The sequence below is a fragment of the Trematomus bernacchii genome, unplaced genomic scaffold (assembly GCF_902827165.1).
Source record: "Trematomus bernacchii unplaced genomic scaffold, fTreBer1.1, whole genome shotgun sequence".
NCBI classification, from domain to species: Eukaryota; Metazoa; Chordata; class Actinopteri; order Perciformes; family Nototheniidae; genus Trematomus; species Trematomus bernacchii.
Window position 1 is genome coordinate 1,306,255 of NW_022987531.1, and position 19,891 is coordinate 1,326,145.

At 42.9% G+C, this 19,891-nt stretch overlaps 1 protein-coding gene across 2 annotated transcripts; it reads right to left on the bottom strand.

The window, feature by feature from the left end:
* Window positions 1-1,215: 1,215 nt before the first annotated feature.
* On the bottom strand, window positions 1,216-18,988 carry LOC117475444. Of its 2 annotated transcripts, none has more exons than XM_034121655.1 (6): window positions 18,582-18,988; window positions 8,975-9,084; window positions 7,921-8,041; window positions 7,071-7,205; window positions 4,518-5,037; window positions 1,216-3,242 (listed from the first exon to the last, which is right to left on the bottom strand). In XM_034121655.1, the coding sequence occupies exons 1-6, from the start codon at window positions 18,906-18,908 to the stop codon at window positions 2,725-2,727; spliced, it is 1,731 nt and encodes a 576-aa protein (XP_033977546.1). In that variant the 5' UTR covers window positions 18,909-18,988; the 3' UTR covers window positions 1,216-2,724. The 2 variants fall into 2 exon arrangements, with proteins under 2 accessions (XP_033977546.1, XP_033977555.1); XM_034121664.1 differs by lacking the exon at window positions 1,216-3,242 and adding an exon at window positions 3,803-4,064 and having other exon boundaries at window positions 18,582-18,987.
* Between the last annotated feature and the right edge of the window lie 903 nt (window positions 18,989-19,891).

Genomic DNA, 19,891 nt, shown 5'->3' on the forward strand with positions numbered 1-19,891 from the left:
ATGTCATCTGTGGAAGCCGTAGTACTGTAAAAAGCACGACCAATCATCTGAGCCGGCCCGGCTAAAATAACTGGATGGCCTACCTGCCTGTCAGCCTTCCATCTGTGCACAAACTTATCTCGTGCCCTCATTGGTCGTGTGTTGGAGGAGGGGCTCTGTAACGGGCCGTCTCCACAGCAGCGTTAAAAAATCTTGAAACGCTTCTGCCCATTCACTTTGAATGGGGTGACGTCACTTTCCCTCACTTTTCGCCGAAATGCATTGTGGGCAGGCGAGCGGAGATTTTCAGGATTTTCAAGATTCAAAGTTGAACAATGTTCAACTTTTGAGGCTGAGGTGGAAGCGGCAGCCAATCAAATCCCGTGTACGCAAATCTGGCAGTTCAAGCTCTAGCCAATCAAACGGCGTGTATGCTGGGAGAGACATACCGCAGGTCATTTCCTTATATTCCAAAAAATGGAGGAGAAATTAGCGGTAGGGAATCAATCACCCGGTGCTTTATGACCAGACCTACCGGGATATAAACCGGAGGAGCCAGGCATGGAGGGAGGTGGCAGAGACAGTGGTATGTTTTCGCCTGTTTTGGGGAGTTTATATCCAGTTTACTTCGGGCTTTTTGGCTTCGTATGTCGCGGGCGGGAGATTCATGTGATTAGTTGATCGCAAAAAAATCCCCAAGCCTCAGATACGCCCACCTCCAAGATTTTTTTAACGCTGCTGTGTAGACGGTCCGTAAGGAAGTGGCAGATTTTTTCCGGTTGTGTATTTTCAAATTCTAGCGCACTCGAGCTGGTTTCTCCAAAATTACCTACCCCACCTTTAATAAAGCAAAAATATTTGTAAACATGACCTTGCTGTTGACATGTCAATCCCAGCAGGAATCATCTACCACTCTCAAACTGCCTCTAACACTGTGGACTGGAGAAAACAGTCATACACTTACAATCATCACTGGAGAAACAACACGTGTTTTCATCTACAAGAGCAACTATCAGTGACACAGCAAGTACATATACCTGCAAACCAATAATAAAAGTGAAAGCCTTAAACAGAAAAAAATAACTTAGCCTAATGTTCATGTCATCATTACCATCAGCTGAGGGGAGGACATCAGTGTGTCAGCCTCCTGGTTGCAATTCTGAGATTTGGAAAATGTTCTACAGCTACTTTATCATCAACATGTGGGAAATAATAACAGGTCTGAACACCACTCAAGGTTCAAGGCTTTTATTAGTCATGCGTACATAGATACAGTGTAGTTATGTCCATTAAAATCTTAGGTCACAGGCTCCTCCAACAGTGCAACACAATAACACAGAAAAAAAATAGTGGAATAGCACAATAACAGTCTATATGCAAGTGATTGAATATGATATATTAGATACATAATTTGTAAATTGCAGCCAGATGAATGTTATGGATGTCAAAAGTTCAGGTGTTTAATAGTCTTCTGGCCTGTGGGATGAAACTGTCCCTGAGTCTGGTGGTTTTAGTCCGGGTGCTGCGGTACCGCCTGCCAGACGGCAGCAGACAGAACAGTTTGTGGCTGGGGTGATGGGGGTCTTTTGTAATCCTGACAGAAACAATTAATTAAATGCAATATTATTGTACACAATAAACAGGATTTATTTATCTTTTTATTTATTTATATGTGGTTTCACTGAATATTTATCTGGAGAGACTCAACACGTGTGTCCTGTGTCCAACAAGCTGCTTGTTACATGCAGAGCAGCTGCAGACTCTCCTGAGTCACAGCAGAGTTCCACCTGAGTATGCATCAATGGGGTTTTTGCATTTGTTATTCAATCTCATTCTTTTAAAGAGACAATAGGCATCTAACTTATCATTCGGAAGAAAATAGTTTTGTACAATGTAATGTCTATAGGATATTGACACCATCTTTGCTATAAGCCTCTCTTTCACTCTGCTATCCTTCCACCAGGTCGCTGTCCCCACAGGAGATGAGGCTGCATTTAAGTACGAAAAAGAATGCTTACGTTTTCAGACACTGTAGGTCTGTAGTCTGAACAAAGATGGCACACTCTTAATGGCTCCTGCAGCCGCACATTCCATTGTTACCTTTCACAATAAAAGCCCTACACATTTACACTACATCATCACTGCTTACTAGAGTGCATTTTGCCAGGAGACAACAAACAAAAGGCAAAGAAGAAGGGTGGTAAAAAACATTCTTTCTTCTGAGCCAGATCATTTCAAGTGGAAAATGCTCTCAGTTTCCATTTGAAATATGTACAGGTCAATCTTGGTCGATATTGGAATTGCTGAGTATTGTTATTCATCATTTCCATCAAGTAAATCAACCTTAAGAGCATTTGATGTCTTGTGAAGTTAGAGCAGGGGTGTCAGACATACGGCCAGCGGGTTGACTTTGCAAAGTTTGAAAATAAGATTAGCAATTTTCTCAACTTTTAGGTATTTTGTATTTATACATTTACAAGGCAGGGGTAAAACGTGTCCCCAGTTTGTAGGTGGTGTGTCAGTTCAGAGGGTCAGGATTACTACACTAGTTACTGTGATGTGTAAGTTGTAATGCACATGTGTCAATTATAAACTGAGGCATTCAATTGTTGAAATTGCACTTATTTATCTTAAGAAATGTCAGGTTGTTCATAATGTTTTGAAAAAAGATAGTGGATTAAAAAACATTTTCGGAATGTACTTTTTTGCACTCAAACAAAGGGAAGGAGTTGTGGTTTTAGGTTATTATGATAGGACTTTACTGGTCCACTTGAGGTCAGATTTGTCTGTTGTGGCCCCTGAACTAAACTGAGTTTGCCGGCCCTGTGCTAGAGGATAACAAAGCTCTGAGCCAGCTCCTCCTCCCCCCCCCGGCCCGTCTCTCCTGCACAGACCTGGCAGTCTGCTGTCCTGCTGCTCAGCGGGGGGGTGCCGACACCCAGCGGGCTGCTGCTGCTCCCTCTCCTCCGCAGGATGGAGCTGAGAGGAGGCAGGGGGGCAGGGGGCTGGACCCGGCTCCATCAGAGGGGTCCTGAGGGTCTGCTCCTCGCCCCCCCCCTCTGCGCTGGTCTTCCTCTCTTTCCTCCTCCTCTCCTTTTTCGTGTTGTCCTCTTCTCTTTTGTGATGTCTTCCCTTCCCTTCCTCACTGGTCTCCTGCACACTGAGTTGGTCCATCCTCTCTCTGAGCTCTTTGAGCATCTGACCCTCTTCCAGGGAGCTCAGAGAGGACAGCTTCGGGGGGGCGGCGGTCTTATTCTGAAGCTCTGTGGAAATCAGAGTTTCACGTTTATACTGCGGGTGTATTTTCAGTACAGTGAGAAACAGAACCTTTGATTCTTGAGGTAAATGAAAGTTGAAAAAGAGAGTCAGTAATGTAATATTGAAAATGAGGCTTAGGCTTTGTGATAATAAACTGACGTTTTGTATTCTGTGGTAACACCCTCTCATTATCTCTTCTCAGGCCCGATTGACGCAGGTGTGAAAGCATGCAGTGCACTTAGTTTCATATTTAGAAAATCTGTGTGGGCTTCTCTCTGTGCACCTATTAGTTTGGCTCATATATGTGCTGTGGTGGAAAATATTCAAGTACATTTAAAGTACTGTACTTAGGTATACTTTTGATTTACTTGTACCTTACCTGATTAGTTTCACTTAATGCTACTCATTTTCAGGTTCATGTGTGTGGGAGAGAAACTCCCTATGAAGGGAACACAGGGATTTGAGCCTTTGCAGACCACATATATCATATATCACACACTACAGGAGAGGGAGACCCCATTTCAATCAGGAGAGACGTTGATGTATGAAATACATATTTATTACCGGGACACATAATATGAATGTAATAATGATTGCCACAATTATAACAGGAGAATGGAATGGTGTTTGGCGATTAGGCCCCAGTTTGCAGGATAATCATTCAGGAGGGGGAAGAACCGCTCCAATGAAACCCCCCGGGGTCTAGACACTGGTGGTGGTGATAAGTAGGTGGGAACGGACTGAAGGGAGAAGGTTAGCTTGGTCCTGAAGGAGACGGGAGGCGAAAGGGGTGGAGGAGGGTTGCGTTTTGTCACCTGAAATGACAGCTGACAGAGGGAAGAGCAGATATAAAGGGATTAGCGGGAGCTATGATAGGCTTGTGAGAATGGAGAGAGGAGAGATTGGTTAGCTGGGGAGAGACGCCCCCGATCACTTAATGAGGGAGGAGAGTGTAATGAAGTGACGTGTAATCTGAATGAAGAGCTTGGTCTTCCTGATTGAACTTGCGCTGAGCTTCATAAAGCAGAGCCTCTTTTAGCTATCCAGCAGCAAGTCATTGAATTTAGCCCCAGCTGTGATAAACTAGACTTGATAGACAAATAATTCAGGAATCCCATGAATATTATTCTGAAATGAGCCATTAAGCATCAAGACTACTTCCACCTCTGTGTAAATAGGGCAGCACGACTTGTAAAAGTACTGGTGTAGGTGCAGATGAATCAGCTGGTATGGTGAATATTGAATCAAACTAGTTTTGAATGCTTTAAATGGAGTGTTACCTGCTGCAGAGTGCTCTGCTGTGGGCTGAGGGTCTCCGGGCTTCAGGCTCTGCTCCCCTTTAGATCCAGCTCTCAGAGTGATGTGGAGGGAAACACCCAGAGGACCACAGAGCTCATCTTCCCCTCTGCCTCCATCAGTGGTACTACTGCTGAGGGGCTCTCCTAGGGGGGCGCTCCCTCCACTGATCCTGTCAGAACAGCCACTGCCTCTGCTTTCTTCACCCATCACTCCCTCAGCTGTGAGGCCATCCTCCGTCCTGTGGACAGAGGGAGCAGCAGCTGTGGTGCCTCCATCAGCTCCAGCCTCGTCACAGTGAGTGTTGGTGCTGCCCGGAGGACCCTCTCTCCCTCTGCTGTCCTCTCTGGCGGCCCTGTGCGGCACCAGGCGGCGGCCCTTGAAGGACAGGTCAGGGTAGGACTTCTGCATCTCCAGGATGGACTGATCCACACTGGTGAGGTGGTTGCGGCGGGGCTTGGGCTGAGGCTTGAACGCCAGCCGGTTGTCTAAACTCTGAGGATCCTGGAGAAATAGCACAGATGTGTGTTAGCAGGTTCTGCAGGCCTCAGGCTGTTTGGTGAAGTATTCTGTCACTGTAGACCTTCTCATTTAGCATTAATACAAGTAGTGGGTGAAGATTTTTTACTTCAATAAAAGTAGCAATACTACATTTGAAAAGTACTTTGTTACAAGATGAAGTTCTGCATTCAAAATCTTACTTAAGTAAAAGTACAAAGGTTTTGGGATCAAAATAAACATAAAGTACCAAAAATAAAAGTACTAAAGTAAAAGTACTCGTTATGCGAATCGTATAATGAGTTACTGGTTTACCATTATGATTATTCATGTGTTTTTACCCCACAATTGGAGCTCATTTGAATAACTTGATATACTGCTGCTGGATATCTTAACCAATAAATATATGTGTATATGTAGGTTTATTTAAAGGGGACCAATCATGCAAAATGCACTTTTGTACGTCTTGTATACATGAATATGTGTCCCCGGTGTTCCAGGGAACTCACCAAGTGTCAGAAAACACAACCCTCTCTATTTTCCTCCATACCCAAATCTCTAAAAAAGGGGCTGCAACGGATCTGATCAAAACTGATCCAGATGTGAACACTGTCCTGACGTCAGGACGGTGGTGCTACGGCTATTGGGCCAACTCCACCAATCAGGAAGAGACAGCCACGGCCATTGCCGTTCGAAAGCGCTGGAGACGCTGTAGTACATATGCCAGGCCTGTAAGTGGCGCTGTAGTCTGCCACAAAAGCAGCGAAGAAGACTTGGTTACCATGGTTACCCTTCTGTTTATTCTCCGCTGTGGCTTTCTTTCTCCCTCCCCGAGGCAAGCGTTTGCTCCTGCTGCTGTAATTCAATGCAATCCCTCCCGGTCGAGGCAAGCACTGTAATTCTCTCCGGTTAGTCCACCAGCAGATGACAAACGTGCGGCAGAGTTTCAGTTTCAGTTACTTTCGCCGGTCAAGATGTCCGTTAAAGTTTAAATCTTCCGGACAAAATTAGAAAAGTGCCGGTCAAAGGTCTTCTTTGTTATTTATTGAGCTTTAAAACAAATGAATAACGACTCTATATAATAAAACACGGAGGACGGAGATCTCTTTTTCTCCCCCTCTTCTGACAGCCCAGCAGCTGATCAGAGCACGTCTCCCCTCTCCTGCAGGGGGGCGTGGTCAGCAGAATCAGACCCGTAGACAGCAAACAGCACATAGAGTGAAATGAGGCATGGCTAAAATGCATGATCTGTTTGGTATTTTGAAAACAGAAACGTATAAATATACCTTATATAGGTATGGCCCTACAATATATCATTTAAATATAGCATGATAGGTTTCCTTTAATAATTTATTTATATTTTGTATTATAGTAACTAATAAACTAGTAACAAAAGCTGTCGGATAAATGTAGTGGAGTAGAAATATAAAGTAGCAATAACTGAGAATACTCTGGTAAAGTACAAGTACCTCGTTGTACTTAAGTACCGTACTTGGGTAAATGTACTTTGTTACTATCCGCCACTGAGTACCAATGGAGATCCTACCGAAACATGGTGAGTCTTGATTTGACTGTGACACATTAAGACGAGTGAGTGCATTTGAAGATAGCTTGAGTATTCATATTTCCCATCCCATATGCTACATATTGAGAATACACTAGAGTTGGTACAGAAGGTAGTGGATGAAGGTACATTGCTGACAGAACCACGTGAAACAACTTTCACATGCTGTGCTTTAACACACTGTTCTTGACAAAAGCCCTTAAGATGTTACTGATAGCACTCATAAACATCATTCTATAAATGTGATTCATTCTGTTGTTTAAAGTTGTGTAGTGTTTCTCATTGTATGTTGCTACGATGAGTAACATGTTGATCCATTACTGTTCTGATAGCAGGAAGGTTGTGTTTCTGATCTGTTCATCACAGCATGAAACCCGCACTGTTTGATATGCATTCATTTGACCGATATCCTGTCAGCTCTCTTTCATTTCCCTTCTTCTAATTGTCATCACAGCCAACCAGCCATCTGTCTTACCTCTCTCCTATCTGCCTCCTCTTCCTTCTTTATCTCCTCCTCCTCTTCTTCCTTTTGACCATTAGTTGTGTTCTCTTCTGTGTTCTCTTCCAGGGTGTTCGGCCCTGCTTTCCTCTGGAGAACATCCAGCCACTCCTGCAGAGAAATCAGACCGGTCACATGAAAGCAGTTGAACTAGACTGAATCACTTTGACCATGGCTGCCATTCAATCACATTTCATTGTTGGGTGGGGGACAGGGGGTCACTGAGTATCCCCATCAGTATGGTATGTTTATATTCCATAGTAATGAGCTGCATGCACTGTTTGATCATTGTTCAGGGCAAAATGTTATTCAATATTACGAGCCATATGTCTGATATAGGTGTTTCTTTTTTGCAGTTGCAATCCTATTCCAAAAGTACACCTCTGTCATGGCTTTCTGATTCCTATCATTCCTATCATAGTTCTTTATGCGATTCTGGTTTTGTTTCCTCATAAAGTTACTTTCTATTTTGATCTAATTTAAAACTTGGAGTTCTTCCTTATGCGCTACAAGGGTTAGTGGATAGAGGGTGTTGTATGCTGTAAAGAAAATAAAACCCTGTGAGGCTAGTGTATAACTTATGATATTGTGCTTTATAAATCATGTGATCATCATGTGATTTGATATGATTTGGATTTTCAAAGCTTTGTGAAGGATTTGGTTTCAGTTTTTTAATTAGTTTCATTTTTGCACAGACTCAGACTCTTCTGAAAGGATTTTCATTCAAATAGAAATCCCCATATGGACTTTATTAGGTAGACATTTTAATTGACTATACAATTGGATGCTGTTTGATTATATTATCATTTGATGATTTATGGTTTACCTGTGGTCCCAGCCTCTCCAGGAGCTCCAGCAGGTTGGAACACTCCACCCTGGCCAGCAGCAGCTGGAAGCCCAGCAGCTGGGCCCTCTGAGGGTCCGCCTCCTCACTCAGTCTGTATTCACTGAAACATCCAACTGTTAGACAGCTCAGGAGAGCAAGACCAAAGTGATGAGGAGAGCAGACCAAATGCTGAAACTGCGGCTTTCTCCATTTGCTTCAAGATTCACTCCACTCCCATTCAACCCCAAACCCCCAACATGTACTCCACCTCACTATTGACAAAACCCAACACAGCTGACAGTTAGGTTTACAGTTTTGAGACTTTGTGTAAATATTGGGAGATACGACATGTACTTGTAAATAAGATTTATTTGCCATTTTCTTGACATGCTTTGCTTAGACATTTTGAAAAAGGGGCAATATACCTCCGCCAGCTTTGTTGCCTTTTTTGGCAATTGTTTTGCTCCGTCAGCACTTCACTTAACTCACATCATTTAAGTTCAGGCAGCGTCTATCCATTTCAGATCAAATCACACCCACCCACTTTCATATGACAAAGTCCTTGTTGAGGCAGCATTGAAATCTGCATTGATGCTAATTAGCTAGCTAGCGCACCCTCAAATCTCCCCCTCACTACACACTGATGGGAGACTGTTCTTCATCGGGAGGAACAGACTTTCTGGCAGCAGCTGAAGAAACTCAAATCAGCTATTCTGTCGCGCTCTGATGACATAATTTCACGTCTACAGGAAGGAGAGAGAGGCTTGTGCTGTGATTGTAATGGCAAACTGTTAAAGGTAAATGAGACAAATAAAGTCATAATTATTTAAAGCATCATAAATCACTGTATCCAATCACAGGGAAGGGAGGTGTCCAGACAATACTAGCCAATCACAGCACAGTCAGACGTGGTAAAGTCTTAGATGGGCTGGATAAACAATTGACAAGTTCAGGCAAATGTCACTGTTTACACAAATGTGTGTGTGTGTGTGTGTGTGTGTGTGTGTGTGTGTGTGTGTGTGTGTGTGTGTGTGTGTGTGTGTGTGTGTCCTACCTCAGAGCAGTGTCAGTGTGGGGCAGGTAGCCGATGGAGGCCAGGACAGACTGGATGGTGGAGCTGCTGAGCACTGGCAGGAGATGGTAGACGAACGGACCTGTATAAGTCTGAAAGAGACACACAAACACATTATACATACATCTATAACTAAATGAAAATGCATTTATTAAGATCTTTAAGTGTTGGTAATTACATCATTTTTTACCAATTGATATCACATGTACGTGTGTATATGTGTATACTGCGTCTTATCTCAGTGTCTCATAACACGAGCACCAAAACGTCAACTCCATACCGTGTCTGAGGTCGGAAGGTAAACAGAAGCATACAGCGGAAGCGGAAGTTTTTTTTCTTCTTCTTCTCTCGGTATTTTGGCGAATTGCAACTTTAAGGTGCATACCGCCACCTACTGTACTCGCCGTGAAGTTGTTTGCGGCCTGCCAGTAAACCCAAAGCAGAAGAAGAAGAAGTGACGTCAGCGGTTCATTTGTCTAATCCACCCCCAGGAACTCATTTTGGTGTGAACGCGATCTGCTTTAGTTCATCAGAACTAAAAGAACTCTCATGAACTAAAGTTCTCATGAACTACTGTGGGAAAAGTACTTGGTGTGAACGCCCCTAATGTTCAATCACTGCTCTCAGGTGTTTCCTCTTTCAACAACATCATGCACATAAACAGGAAGTGGAAAAACCCTTTAAAACTATCTGAACCCTTTTTTTAATAAGAGATTCATTTCAGAAATAAAATAACCATGTACAAAACCCTAACCCTAACCCAAAACATTCAAAGATTGGCATAGCTCATTGAATGGATTTCAAATGTTTTTTGTCCAATACTTCAGTTCAGGGTTAAACTAACAAACAAACACACACACCAGACCCGGTGCCAGAACAAATCTACAGAGAGGGCATATGATTTTCATGGGAGGGCACACAAAACCGTCATGCGCCGCGGCCAGTATCGGCGCGAAAGATTTTCTTTTGGGGGTGCTGTGGGGTAGCTTGACGTTTCATAGAGGCTGCTCAAACATGTAGGGTTTCCCATTAAGGTACCGGGCGCTACAGTGGAATTTTCTACTGCAACACTCACATGCACATACACAGTGTACCCTGCGACTGTTACAATGAAGGCTCGATAATCAGCTCACGGCATATACGTGTAAGCAGGGGTAAAGTGCTATTTTTTTTAAGTGGGGGGTGGACCTAACCTCCTCTAGGGGGGTCCGGGGGCATGCTCCCCCAGGAAGATTTTAATATTGAAGTTAAATAAACAGATTTACTATTTCTTTATGGATATTTTACAAATCACTCCCCTTTTAAACTGTATTCTTGTTTTACTGTCATATACTGTAGTATTTCATACCTGTTTTTCATGTATTACTCTTATATTACTATCTGACATAACATACATCGTAGCCTTAAAGGTAGGGTAGGTAAGTTTGAGAAACCGGCTCGATATCGCTAGAATTGGAAAATACACAACCGGAGAAAATCTGCCACTTCCTTACAGAGCCCCTCCTCCAACACACACGAACGCGCACATGACCAATGAGGGCACGAGATAAGTTTGTGCACAGATGGAAGGCTGACAGGCAGGTAGGCCATCCAGTTATTTTAGCCGGGCCGGCTAAAATGATTGGTCGTGCTTTTTACAGTACTACGGCTTCCACAGATGACATTTTTTTATGGATTTTTTGTCAAAGCACTTAAAGGGCCCATGTCATGGCCATTTCCACTGATCATAATTACATTGTTGAGGTATACTAAAATAGATTTATACTGTGCAATTTTCCAAACTCACATTGGTTTCGCATACAGCATCTCTGTCAAGCATGTGTATTCAGCAGTATTCACTTTCTCCACTAAACGACTCGTTGGAGCTCTTGCCCCCCCCCTCCCTGTGAGCCTAGTGTGCTCCGATTGGTCAGCTCGGCCACTCGTTCTGATTAGTCAACCACCAGAGAGGCTGCGCCCATGTCTAACAGTGCTTTTCCCGGCTGCTCTCAGCGTAACATCAGTCTTATCATGGCGTCGGTACAGCCGTATATTTTATATACATATATATTTTTAACTGTTGTTATAGAAGAGTGTGACGGCCCCAGGGCCTTTGTCTTACGATGGGGTGGAGCTGAAGAGGCTAATCAGCACGATCACGGACACCTCCGGAGCCGAGGTCCAGCTGCCCGGAGTCACACGACGGCCCCAGTGTCTCTCCAAAGCGGCTGCAGGAAGACTAACTCTGCGATCCTCTCAACCACCTATCTCTGCATTTACCACAATAAATGTGCCGTGGTTTTGTAAACTCGTTTATGTCTCCTTGTCTTTCCGTTGTGGCCTACGAGCCGCTCATAACAAAGAGTAAGTTATTTTTACCCGTTATAAACTACTACTGTTTGATGAGAAATCAAATCATGGTTTGCTATATATGAATTCAGGGAAGAAAGGATAGGCCTACTAAGTATTTCCATTAAACTTTATTTTAAGAAATGTACAAAATGAACATAAATATACATATATACACACGGTATATCCTCCTCGCATCTTGCCTGCGCACAGTCGGTGCGGTGCCTTTTAGCACGAGGCCTCAGTAGTAGTAGAAGTCTCTTCCCCGTCATGGATTGTCCGCCAGGATCTGGCTGGACGAAATCAAATGCAAATCACAAAATATTAGAGAAACTTAGTTGTTTTAGATTCGTTAGTAGTAGTTGTGTAATGAACAGCTTGCCTGCTAATATGCTAACCTAGCTTTGTTTACCTTGGTAGCTAACACGATATGAACGTTAGCTTGGAGGAAAGGCAACTATAATGCAGTGTAATAAAACTACTATGAACAAAAGCTAGTGGTTCATATTAGGCTAGCAATAACGTGTTTATAATTGCAATCGTATACGGGTATTCTGCTACCATACAATGTAACTTGCATGAATACATTGTTTTGCGCTAGCATACAGCTAGCCTTGTTAGCTACATGCAGTATGTACTGTCACAATGTACGGTAAATCACCCGGAGTATACTGTATGAGTATTCCGTGTGTGTGACTGCAGACATTCTCCTGCCATGACAAACATGTAAGGCCATCTGCTGACATTGTAGTTGATATATTTAAACGCTAGCAACGCAGCATCACAAAAATGTTTTTCCGACCAAAACTAGCTCTAGCTCCGTGTGTTAGATCGGTTGCATACACGCTACGCCAGCTATAATGTAATTACGTTTCGCGACTGACCGCACGGCAAATCACCCGGAGTATACTGTCAATAGGTATTTTGTGTGTGAATGCAGACATTCTCCTGCTATGAGATACATGTATGCAAGGCCATCTGCTGATATTAGAGTTGATATATGGAAACTCTAGCAACTTAGTTAGCACAGTTAGCACTGTGTCAATGGCTTAGCAGTCCAACACAGTTTACACATTTAAACAGTCTTGTTTGATAAATACACAAATAACAATGCAAACTTACAGGTTGTATACCCAGATCTTCCCCTGCTCCAAACGGTCCAAACAAGCTGTGCATATCCGGCCTCAAACTGGGCAATGTTTTGGAAGCTTTCGTCTGTGAAATGCCGGTTCTTCGAACCTCTGGAGGAGGAACACGCCGCTGCTGGTGTGGCCATAGCTCTTCGGGATTGGTCCATTTCGTTCCGGGTACCGCATGACATCAGGCGGTACCCGGAAGAATCAAATGGGCAGTGACGTATCTCCAACGAGGCGTTTTGGGGATGGTATTTTCTGTGTTAGAGTTTACTCTCTACAGTGGTTGTACTTTGAGGGTTTTGACTCTGCACACCGTTTACATGCATAAAAACCTTCATAACACACAAGGGGACGGGTAATAACCGGAAAAGCATGACATGGGAGCTTTAAGATATTCATTGCTATCGGGATGTTAAGAGCATTCCATGGAATATAACAACAAGTGTATCTCGAGCCGGTTTCTCAAACTTACCTACCCTACCTTTAAAGTTCACAGTTTATTTATAATTAAAAAAATAAACATTTATAAAAAAAATAAATAAATAAAAAAAAAACGTGTTTATTGGGGGAGGGGCAGGAATGTCAAATGGGAGGGCCTGGCCCTCCCACAGCGCTGGGTCTGACACACACACACACACACACACACACAACACAACACACACACACACACACACACACACACACACACACACACCACACACACACACCACACACACACACACACACACACACACACACCACACACACACACACACACACCACACACACACACACACACACACACACCACACACACCACACACACACACACACACACACACACACACACACACACACACAGTGAGATTATTGCAAGAACGTACAAAGGGTTTTCACTCCATTTAGAGAACTTTGTAAATGCTCTCCATATTGTGTGAAAGGGTTTCTCTTTGTTAGCTTCTTCTGACATTATCCTTAAAGGTTTCCATTTTAAGTTTTTTAATTGGTCTGTGATGACATCATCCCTTAACAAACCTGGAGCCAGGTAGCATTTGTCTGAAAAATCATACCAGATAAGAAAGGGGAAGAATGTTGGTGGGGGCCCACCAGCTCCAGGTCAACCTAGCAAATAGCCGCTTTCACACCAAGTACTTTGCCGTACTTAGTTCCCAGCACTTAGTACCCCATGGAACTAAGAGCCGATCGCGTTCACACCGGAATACATTTCCTGAGGGAAGATTACGCAAATGAAGCCGCTGAAGTCACTTCTTCTTCTTCTGCTTTGGGTTTACTGGCAGGCCGCAAACAACTTCACGGCGTATACTGCCACCCGAAGTCCCCGGCCGGAAGTCCCAGGAGTTGGGGACTGGCTTCAGTAGAATTAGAAGCTTCAGTAGAAGCTGCTGGGACTCCCACCGAGTAAATCGCCAGAACGCCGACACCTCTTCATCACTCCACCGCTCCAATGTTTTTTTTTGTGTTGCCATAAGTTATTCTCTCTCCGTTGGTGTGCGGGGCTAATGCTAATGCTAATGCCAGCAAACACAATGGCGGCTTCAAAAAACTTTTCCGAGTTTTACGGGGCGTGGTTTGCAATTCGCCCAGCCAATCAGAAATTGGAACTTTTTTCTACCCAGGAAAGTACCTCTCTAGCAGGCACTAAAAAGGGGGTAAAAGTTCTCATGAACAGTGTTGCCAACTTGGCGACTTTCTCGTTAAATTCGGCGGCTTTCCAAACCCTCCGGCTACTTATTTTTGTCAAAAGCGACTAACGACTAATTTAACGACTTGTAATGGTGTTATTAGGGTTATTATTTTCTGGTGTTTGGAGACTCACATATTGTTCAGCAGTTAACGAGCCGCGGGTGCTGCCGTGAGCCCCTCTGCCCTCCCATAGTACTCACAGGCGCTCAGACTCACAGTTGCCTCCCGCAGCAGCTCAGCTGCAGTCAGAGCAGAGGAGACAGCCACACTCTCCCGCGTCGAGACTGCAAATGAATTGCTCATGAGCGGGATTTAAATGTAAAATGTAAATGTTTCTTCACTGTCACTGTCACACTATAATAAATAACTGCCTTTGCTTTACTTTGACTCACACAGCCTCAGTCACTTAATCACCTCGTCCACTGTGTGTGTGCCTCTGTGACAAGCTAAACATCCACGTAGGTCATCATGTCACAGTCTAAACTGTATTCACAAAAGTACAGAAAGGAGTGGGAATCAAACCCTGAGTTTAAAGGATGGTTGAAGCCATTTATTGGAGATGACACACACGGGCATACTATACTGCCTTTATTGTAAGGGAGATTTCTACTAAAAACTACTAAAACTACTTTCTACTTTTTTTAATAGAGACATTTCTGATTTACTGTCGTCTGGATTTACTCTGATGGTTTCAAGTTTTGATCCTTGAAGGGGGTGGAACGTTTTTTTACCGCTATTACATGATATGCAAATTAGGCGATGACGTCATTTAGGGACTTCTGGCGACTTTTCGGACAGCCAATAGCTACTTTCCTTACTATGGAGTTGGCAACACTGCTCATGAACTAATGGCGCATTTCCATTGCAGGGCCTCGCTCGGCTTAGTACGGTATAGTTAGGCCTTGTTAGGATTGGCTCACTATATGCTGCGTTTCCATTACAGTTTAGTAGTTGGGGCAGTAACTATAGTAACGCAGTGTAGGCGGAGCATCTTCAATGCGAACCACAGAAAACCAACATCAGCCGTTAGCTGTTAGCACTCAGAGCTCACAGCTCTTCATATCTGTTCAGAAACTAGACAAAAGTTAAACAAGTACAAACCACAGACTGTCTGTGTCATGGCGAATACAGTCGCTGCTTTATTTATGTCTGTATAGGCCATTGTTGTGAGTGTGGACGGTCGGAGCATATACTGCGTTAGCTTAGCCGATCTCCATTTAGAAAACACGCATTTTAAAAGGTTTTTCGCCTGCTGTCTGTCTGCAGACTTGTCAAAGCATTAATTCATGGTTTTTACTAACCGTATGTTGTTACTTCGGCATCATTTTGAAACGTGTATTACAATTAAATCACGGTCAAATATGTTCATTTTGTTGTAGTTGTAACCCAGGGGTGCCCAACCTTTTTTTAACCGAGAGCTCCTTTTAAAGTTGCCAGTCTGCCGAGATCTACCAGTCCAAATAGAGAGGCGTAGCCATTACTGACAGCCTACTACCAGGTAAATACACACTTCTACTTGTATAAAACTGACCTTTGTACGATTAATACTTCATAAAATACTGCAGATCCTTTATCTTACCTCTTTCTAATCTACACACATACAAGTATTTAACTGAAGTTACACAACAGTGTTGTTGATACAGAGTTGGAGTTTATTCACACGTCACATACTACAGTGGGTCATGTTTTCAAGAAACATTGAACAGTGCTGCCACATATGACACAGGAAAAAAAGAAGAGACTCTGAACCCTTTCTTTGCCATTATATAAAAACAGTGTTGCTACAAAAGTATAAATTAGGCTTACTAATAAGACAACTCAGATCTGGAGCTACACAGGAATCTGCTGCCAAAGTGCAATAAAAAAGACAAAATTAATAGAATCAAACCCTTTTTTTGTTGCATTTTAGTAGAGTATAAAAAGAAATGCCTTTAAAATAGGATGCAAGCAACACTAGTTTCTTAACCTGAATTGATAATAGACTATAATCAATTTAAACAGAACAGATCTTAATGTTTGCATTCTTATACCATTTTGTACAATAATTATAATGAATAAGTTCAAACAAACTAAAACTTACAGCTGATTAATAACGGTATCTAACTTGAGTTTTTATTATATCAAAAACCTGTTGAAATGCTACTGTTATTTTTACTGTCCCCAAAAAGCGCGTCGGCAGCCTCCAGGAATGCTTCTTTCACAACTTCGCCGTCTTTGAAAGACTTCATGTGTTTCGCAAAACGTGACTGACACGATAAGATGCTATGGTAGCAGCCTTGCTCTTGTTGTTGGGCCTGGTGAAAATTGACTGCTGTGTATTTAGCTGTCCTTTCAGGTCCCTCACCTTTTGGGAGCGTAGGGCAGAATTAGGAGGGAATCCCGTCTCGTAGCGTTTGTGCACTGTTTTGAAATGCCACTCCTAAATTACTCTTCTTCGATAAAGCCACGCTCGCATTGCAGATGAGACAGATGGACTTTGAATTGGAATAGATACAAAAATAATCATCCTCCCACTCGGAGTGAAAATTATATATTTTGGGCTTTTTTGCTTCTGCCATAATTGCGGTCTTGTGTGTGTGCGGACTGTCACTCCTAACTAGTGCCCACTGCCCACCAGCCACGCCCCGACATATGGGGTCACGCCGGCCAATCACAAAGCTTTGATGCGTTCAAGTGTATTATTCTGGCACAGGAAGATTATGTTATAGGACATTAACGATAAAACAGAATATTGTTGTTCTATTTTTAGACACATCTCGCGATCGACTGGGAATCTCCCCGCGATCGACTGGTTGGGCACCCCTGTTGTAACCCCTTGCCAGCGATTCTCTCTCTAGTTTAGCATACTCAGCCCGACTCAGCCTGGTTGTTGGCCCGCTAAGAACCTCGATTTTATGGGGCCAGAAAAACTGTGAAATAGTACCCGCTAGCTGGTACTACGCCAAGTGGAAACGCAACCAAAAACGGGCCGTGCACAGCACGGCACGCTTAAACAGCACTCCGCGCTGTAGTGGAAATGCGCCTTAAGTTCTCTTTTTGGTGTGAACGCAAAATCCCAGGAACTATCGGAACTTAACGGGAAAAGTATGGGGAAAAGTACTCCGGTGTGAAAGCGCCTAATTGAAACCTCCTCTGTTTAGAAATCATAGAAATGGCAGTTTTTCTCAAAAACGTTGGTATTATTTCAGCTGTCTTGCTTCAATTGCCACATTTTGAAAGGAAACGTTCTTGTAATTCAGAGCAGAGCATATGTGCCTCTGGCATACGCAGCATACCCCTCATTTTTAACTAATTAAACGCATTTCAGTGTTGGGATTAGGGTTGCAAAATTACGGGAATTTTCAAAGATGGAGACTTTCCATGGGAATTAACGGGAATTAACGGGAATATGATAAACAGGGAATTTTCTAAATTGAAGGTTGGCTCTTCATAGGGAACTTAAATATAGTTGGGGAAAGTATATTTTTGCATAATCTTGACTAAAACAAACAGATGCCATTCAAGTACACTTGAATATCCATGCCATTCCTCACATCTACATAGCACACTGCTTACTGCATGGCTATTGAGACCACACCCACTACAGGCACTGTGCATTCCTCCATCACATGCACAGATGATTTCTAGAAGAATGGATCACACTTTTGAGCCCAAAGCACAAGACAAATAAAGCCACACATTTGAGCTTGTGGACTACACAAAGTGAAGTAAGTTTTGATGATATTATGGGGTAATATATGTATTTAATATTTAAATTGCAAATATCACATACAAATGTATTCATCTAGTACAGTGTTGCTCAAACTTTTTCATACCAAGGACCACTTAACCAATAAAAAAAACACTCGCGGACCACCTAACTCCCCAAATATCCAAAAACACATCGTTTTTCTAGAACAGATTACAAATCGCCTGAAAATGGTACAAACAAGTGGCAACATGTGTGACGAAGGTGTTGCGCTGGGCTATAGGCCTATCATGCAATCGAAAGTGAAACTTAAGCTCGCTCGCGGAGATATTCCCGCGAGAGTGCGGAAAACTTAAATGTATTTAGTTATTTCAAATATGGAATATTTCCAAAATTCCCCAGCTTAACTTCCCATGGAAATGTACCGGAAACTTTCCGGAAATGTTCCGCCCCTTTGCAACCCTAGTTGGGATATTGTTCCACAACGGAAATAAATAGTAGGCGAACCTTTAACCCAGAACCTTTAACACGTGTGTAGAAACAAAAGATAGAGAAAGAAAGAGAAAGAAAGAAAGAAAGAGAAAGAAAGAAAGAAAATAGAGAGAAAGAAAGAAAGAAAGAAAGAGAAAGAAAGAAAGAAAGAAAGAGAAAGAGAGAAAGAAAGAAAAGAGAGAGAAAGAGCGAAAGAAAGAGAGTGAAAGAAACAGATAGAAACAGAGAGAGAAATAATGAAAGAGTTAGAGTGTTAACTCAACCTTGAGAGTCCTGATCTCTTTCTTCCAGGGCTGCAGGAACAGGTTGACGCAGAGGGTCTCCAGCAGCTCGGCGGCCTTGCTGACGGCAGACAGGTGTTTCCTGCAGTCAGAACCCGGGGCAGCACAGCCCTGCAGCACGGCCCGGTGCACCGGAAGCAGGGGGAACGTCTCTGCCGGTTCTCCTGTCTGCAGGTACCGAGCCGCCCTCCTCAGCAGCGGAGGGTCCCGGCACGGCCCCACCTCCGGACACTGCTGGGAGAAGAAGTTCACGTAGTCCTCAAACAACTCGTGGTGGGAAACCGGGTCCTCTCTGCCGCCGTCCTTCATGACTGTCTCACCGACACACAGCAACCTAATGAGGAAGTAGAGCTGTTTCACCACCTGATGAGGAAGTGAGAGGAGGCACTTTAACCTTTAGAGCCCTTACAGAGGAGGAGGAGAAGTACTCAGATCATGTACTTCAGTAGAAGTACCAGAGTGTAGGAATACTCTGTTACAAGTAAAAGTCCTGCCTTCAAAATGTCACTACTAATGTTAATAACTTTTTATACTGCAGGGTAGCTTGTGAATTTACTCCAGGTGGAACTAAAGTCTGATTTAAGAGTTGATTATATTTCACATCATTCATCTACATCTGTAGTAACTAAAGGTATTAAATACATGTAGTGGAGTAAAAGTACACCATTTACCTCTGAACTGTAGTGTAGTAGATGTACAAAGTAGCATAACATGGAAATACTAAAGTAAAGTACAAGTACCTCACAATTGTACTTAAGTACAGTAGCCTACTACAAAGTCATTACAACTAGCTGCACCTTTACCATCAATAATTATAAAACACATCATGTATATTATTCTGAAATGGACCAATCTGCACAATGACTACTTTTACTTTTGGTATATTTTGATGCTAATACTTTTCTACTTTTACTTGAGTGACATTTTGAATGCAGGACTTTTACTTGTAACAGAGTTTTCCTACACTCTGGTACTTTTACTCAAGCACAAGATCTGAGTACTTCTCCCACCTCAGGTTTGAAGGGAGGCATGTGGGTGGGGGTGTGAATGTAATGCAATGCACCTACTCATCCAGTAACAATTAAATTATAAAAAAAGATGAGATAAGATGGACCTTTGTTGTTCCCCGTAGGGAAATTCAGGTGTTGTAGCAGCAACAGAATAATACGGAAACACAGGTAGTACACATGGAATATACACGGGGATAATGAGAATACAATTAAAATATAAATAGAATAAAATAGGAACGAACATGTTTTAACAGTATGAATATAAATATAAAAATGAGTTAA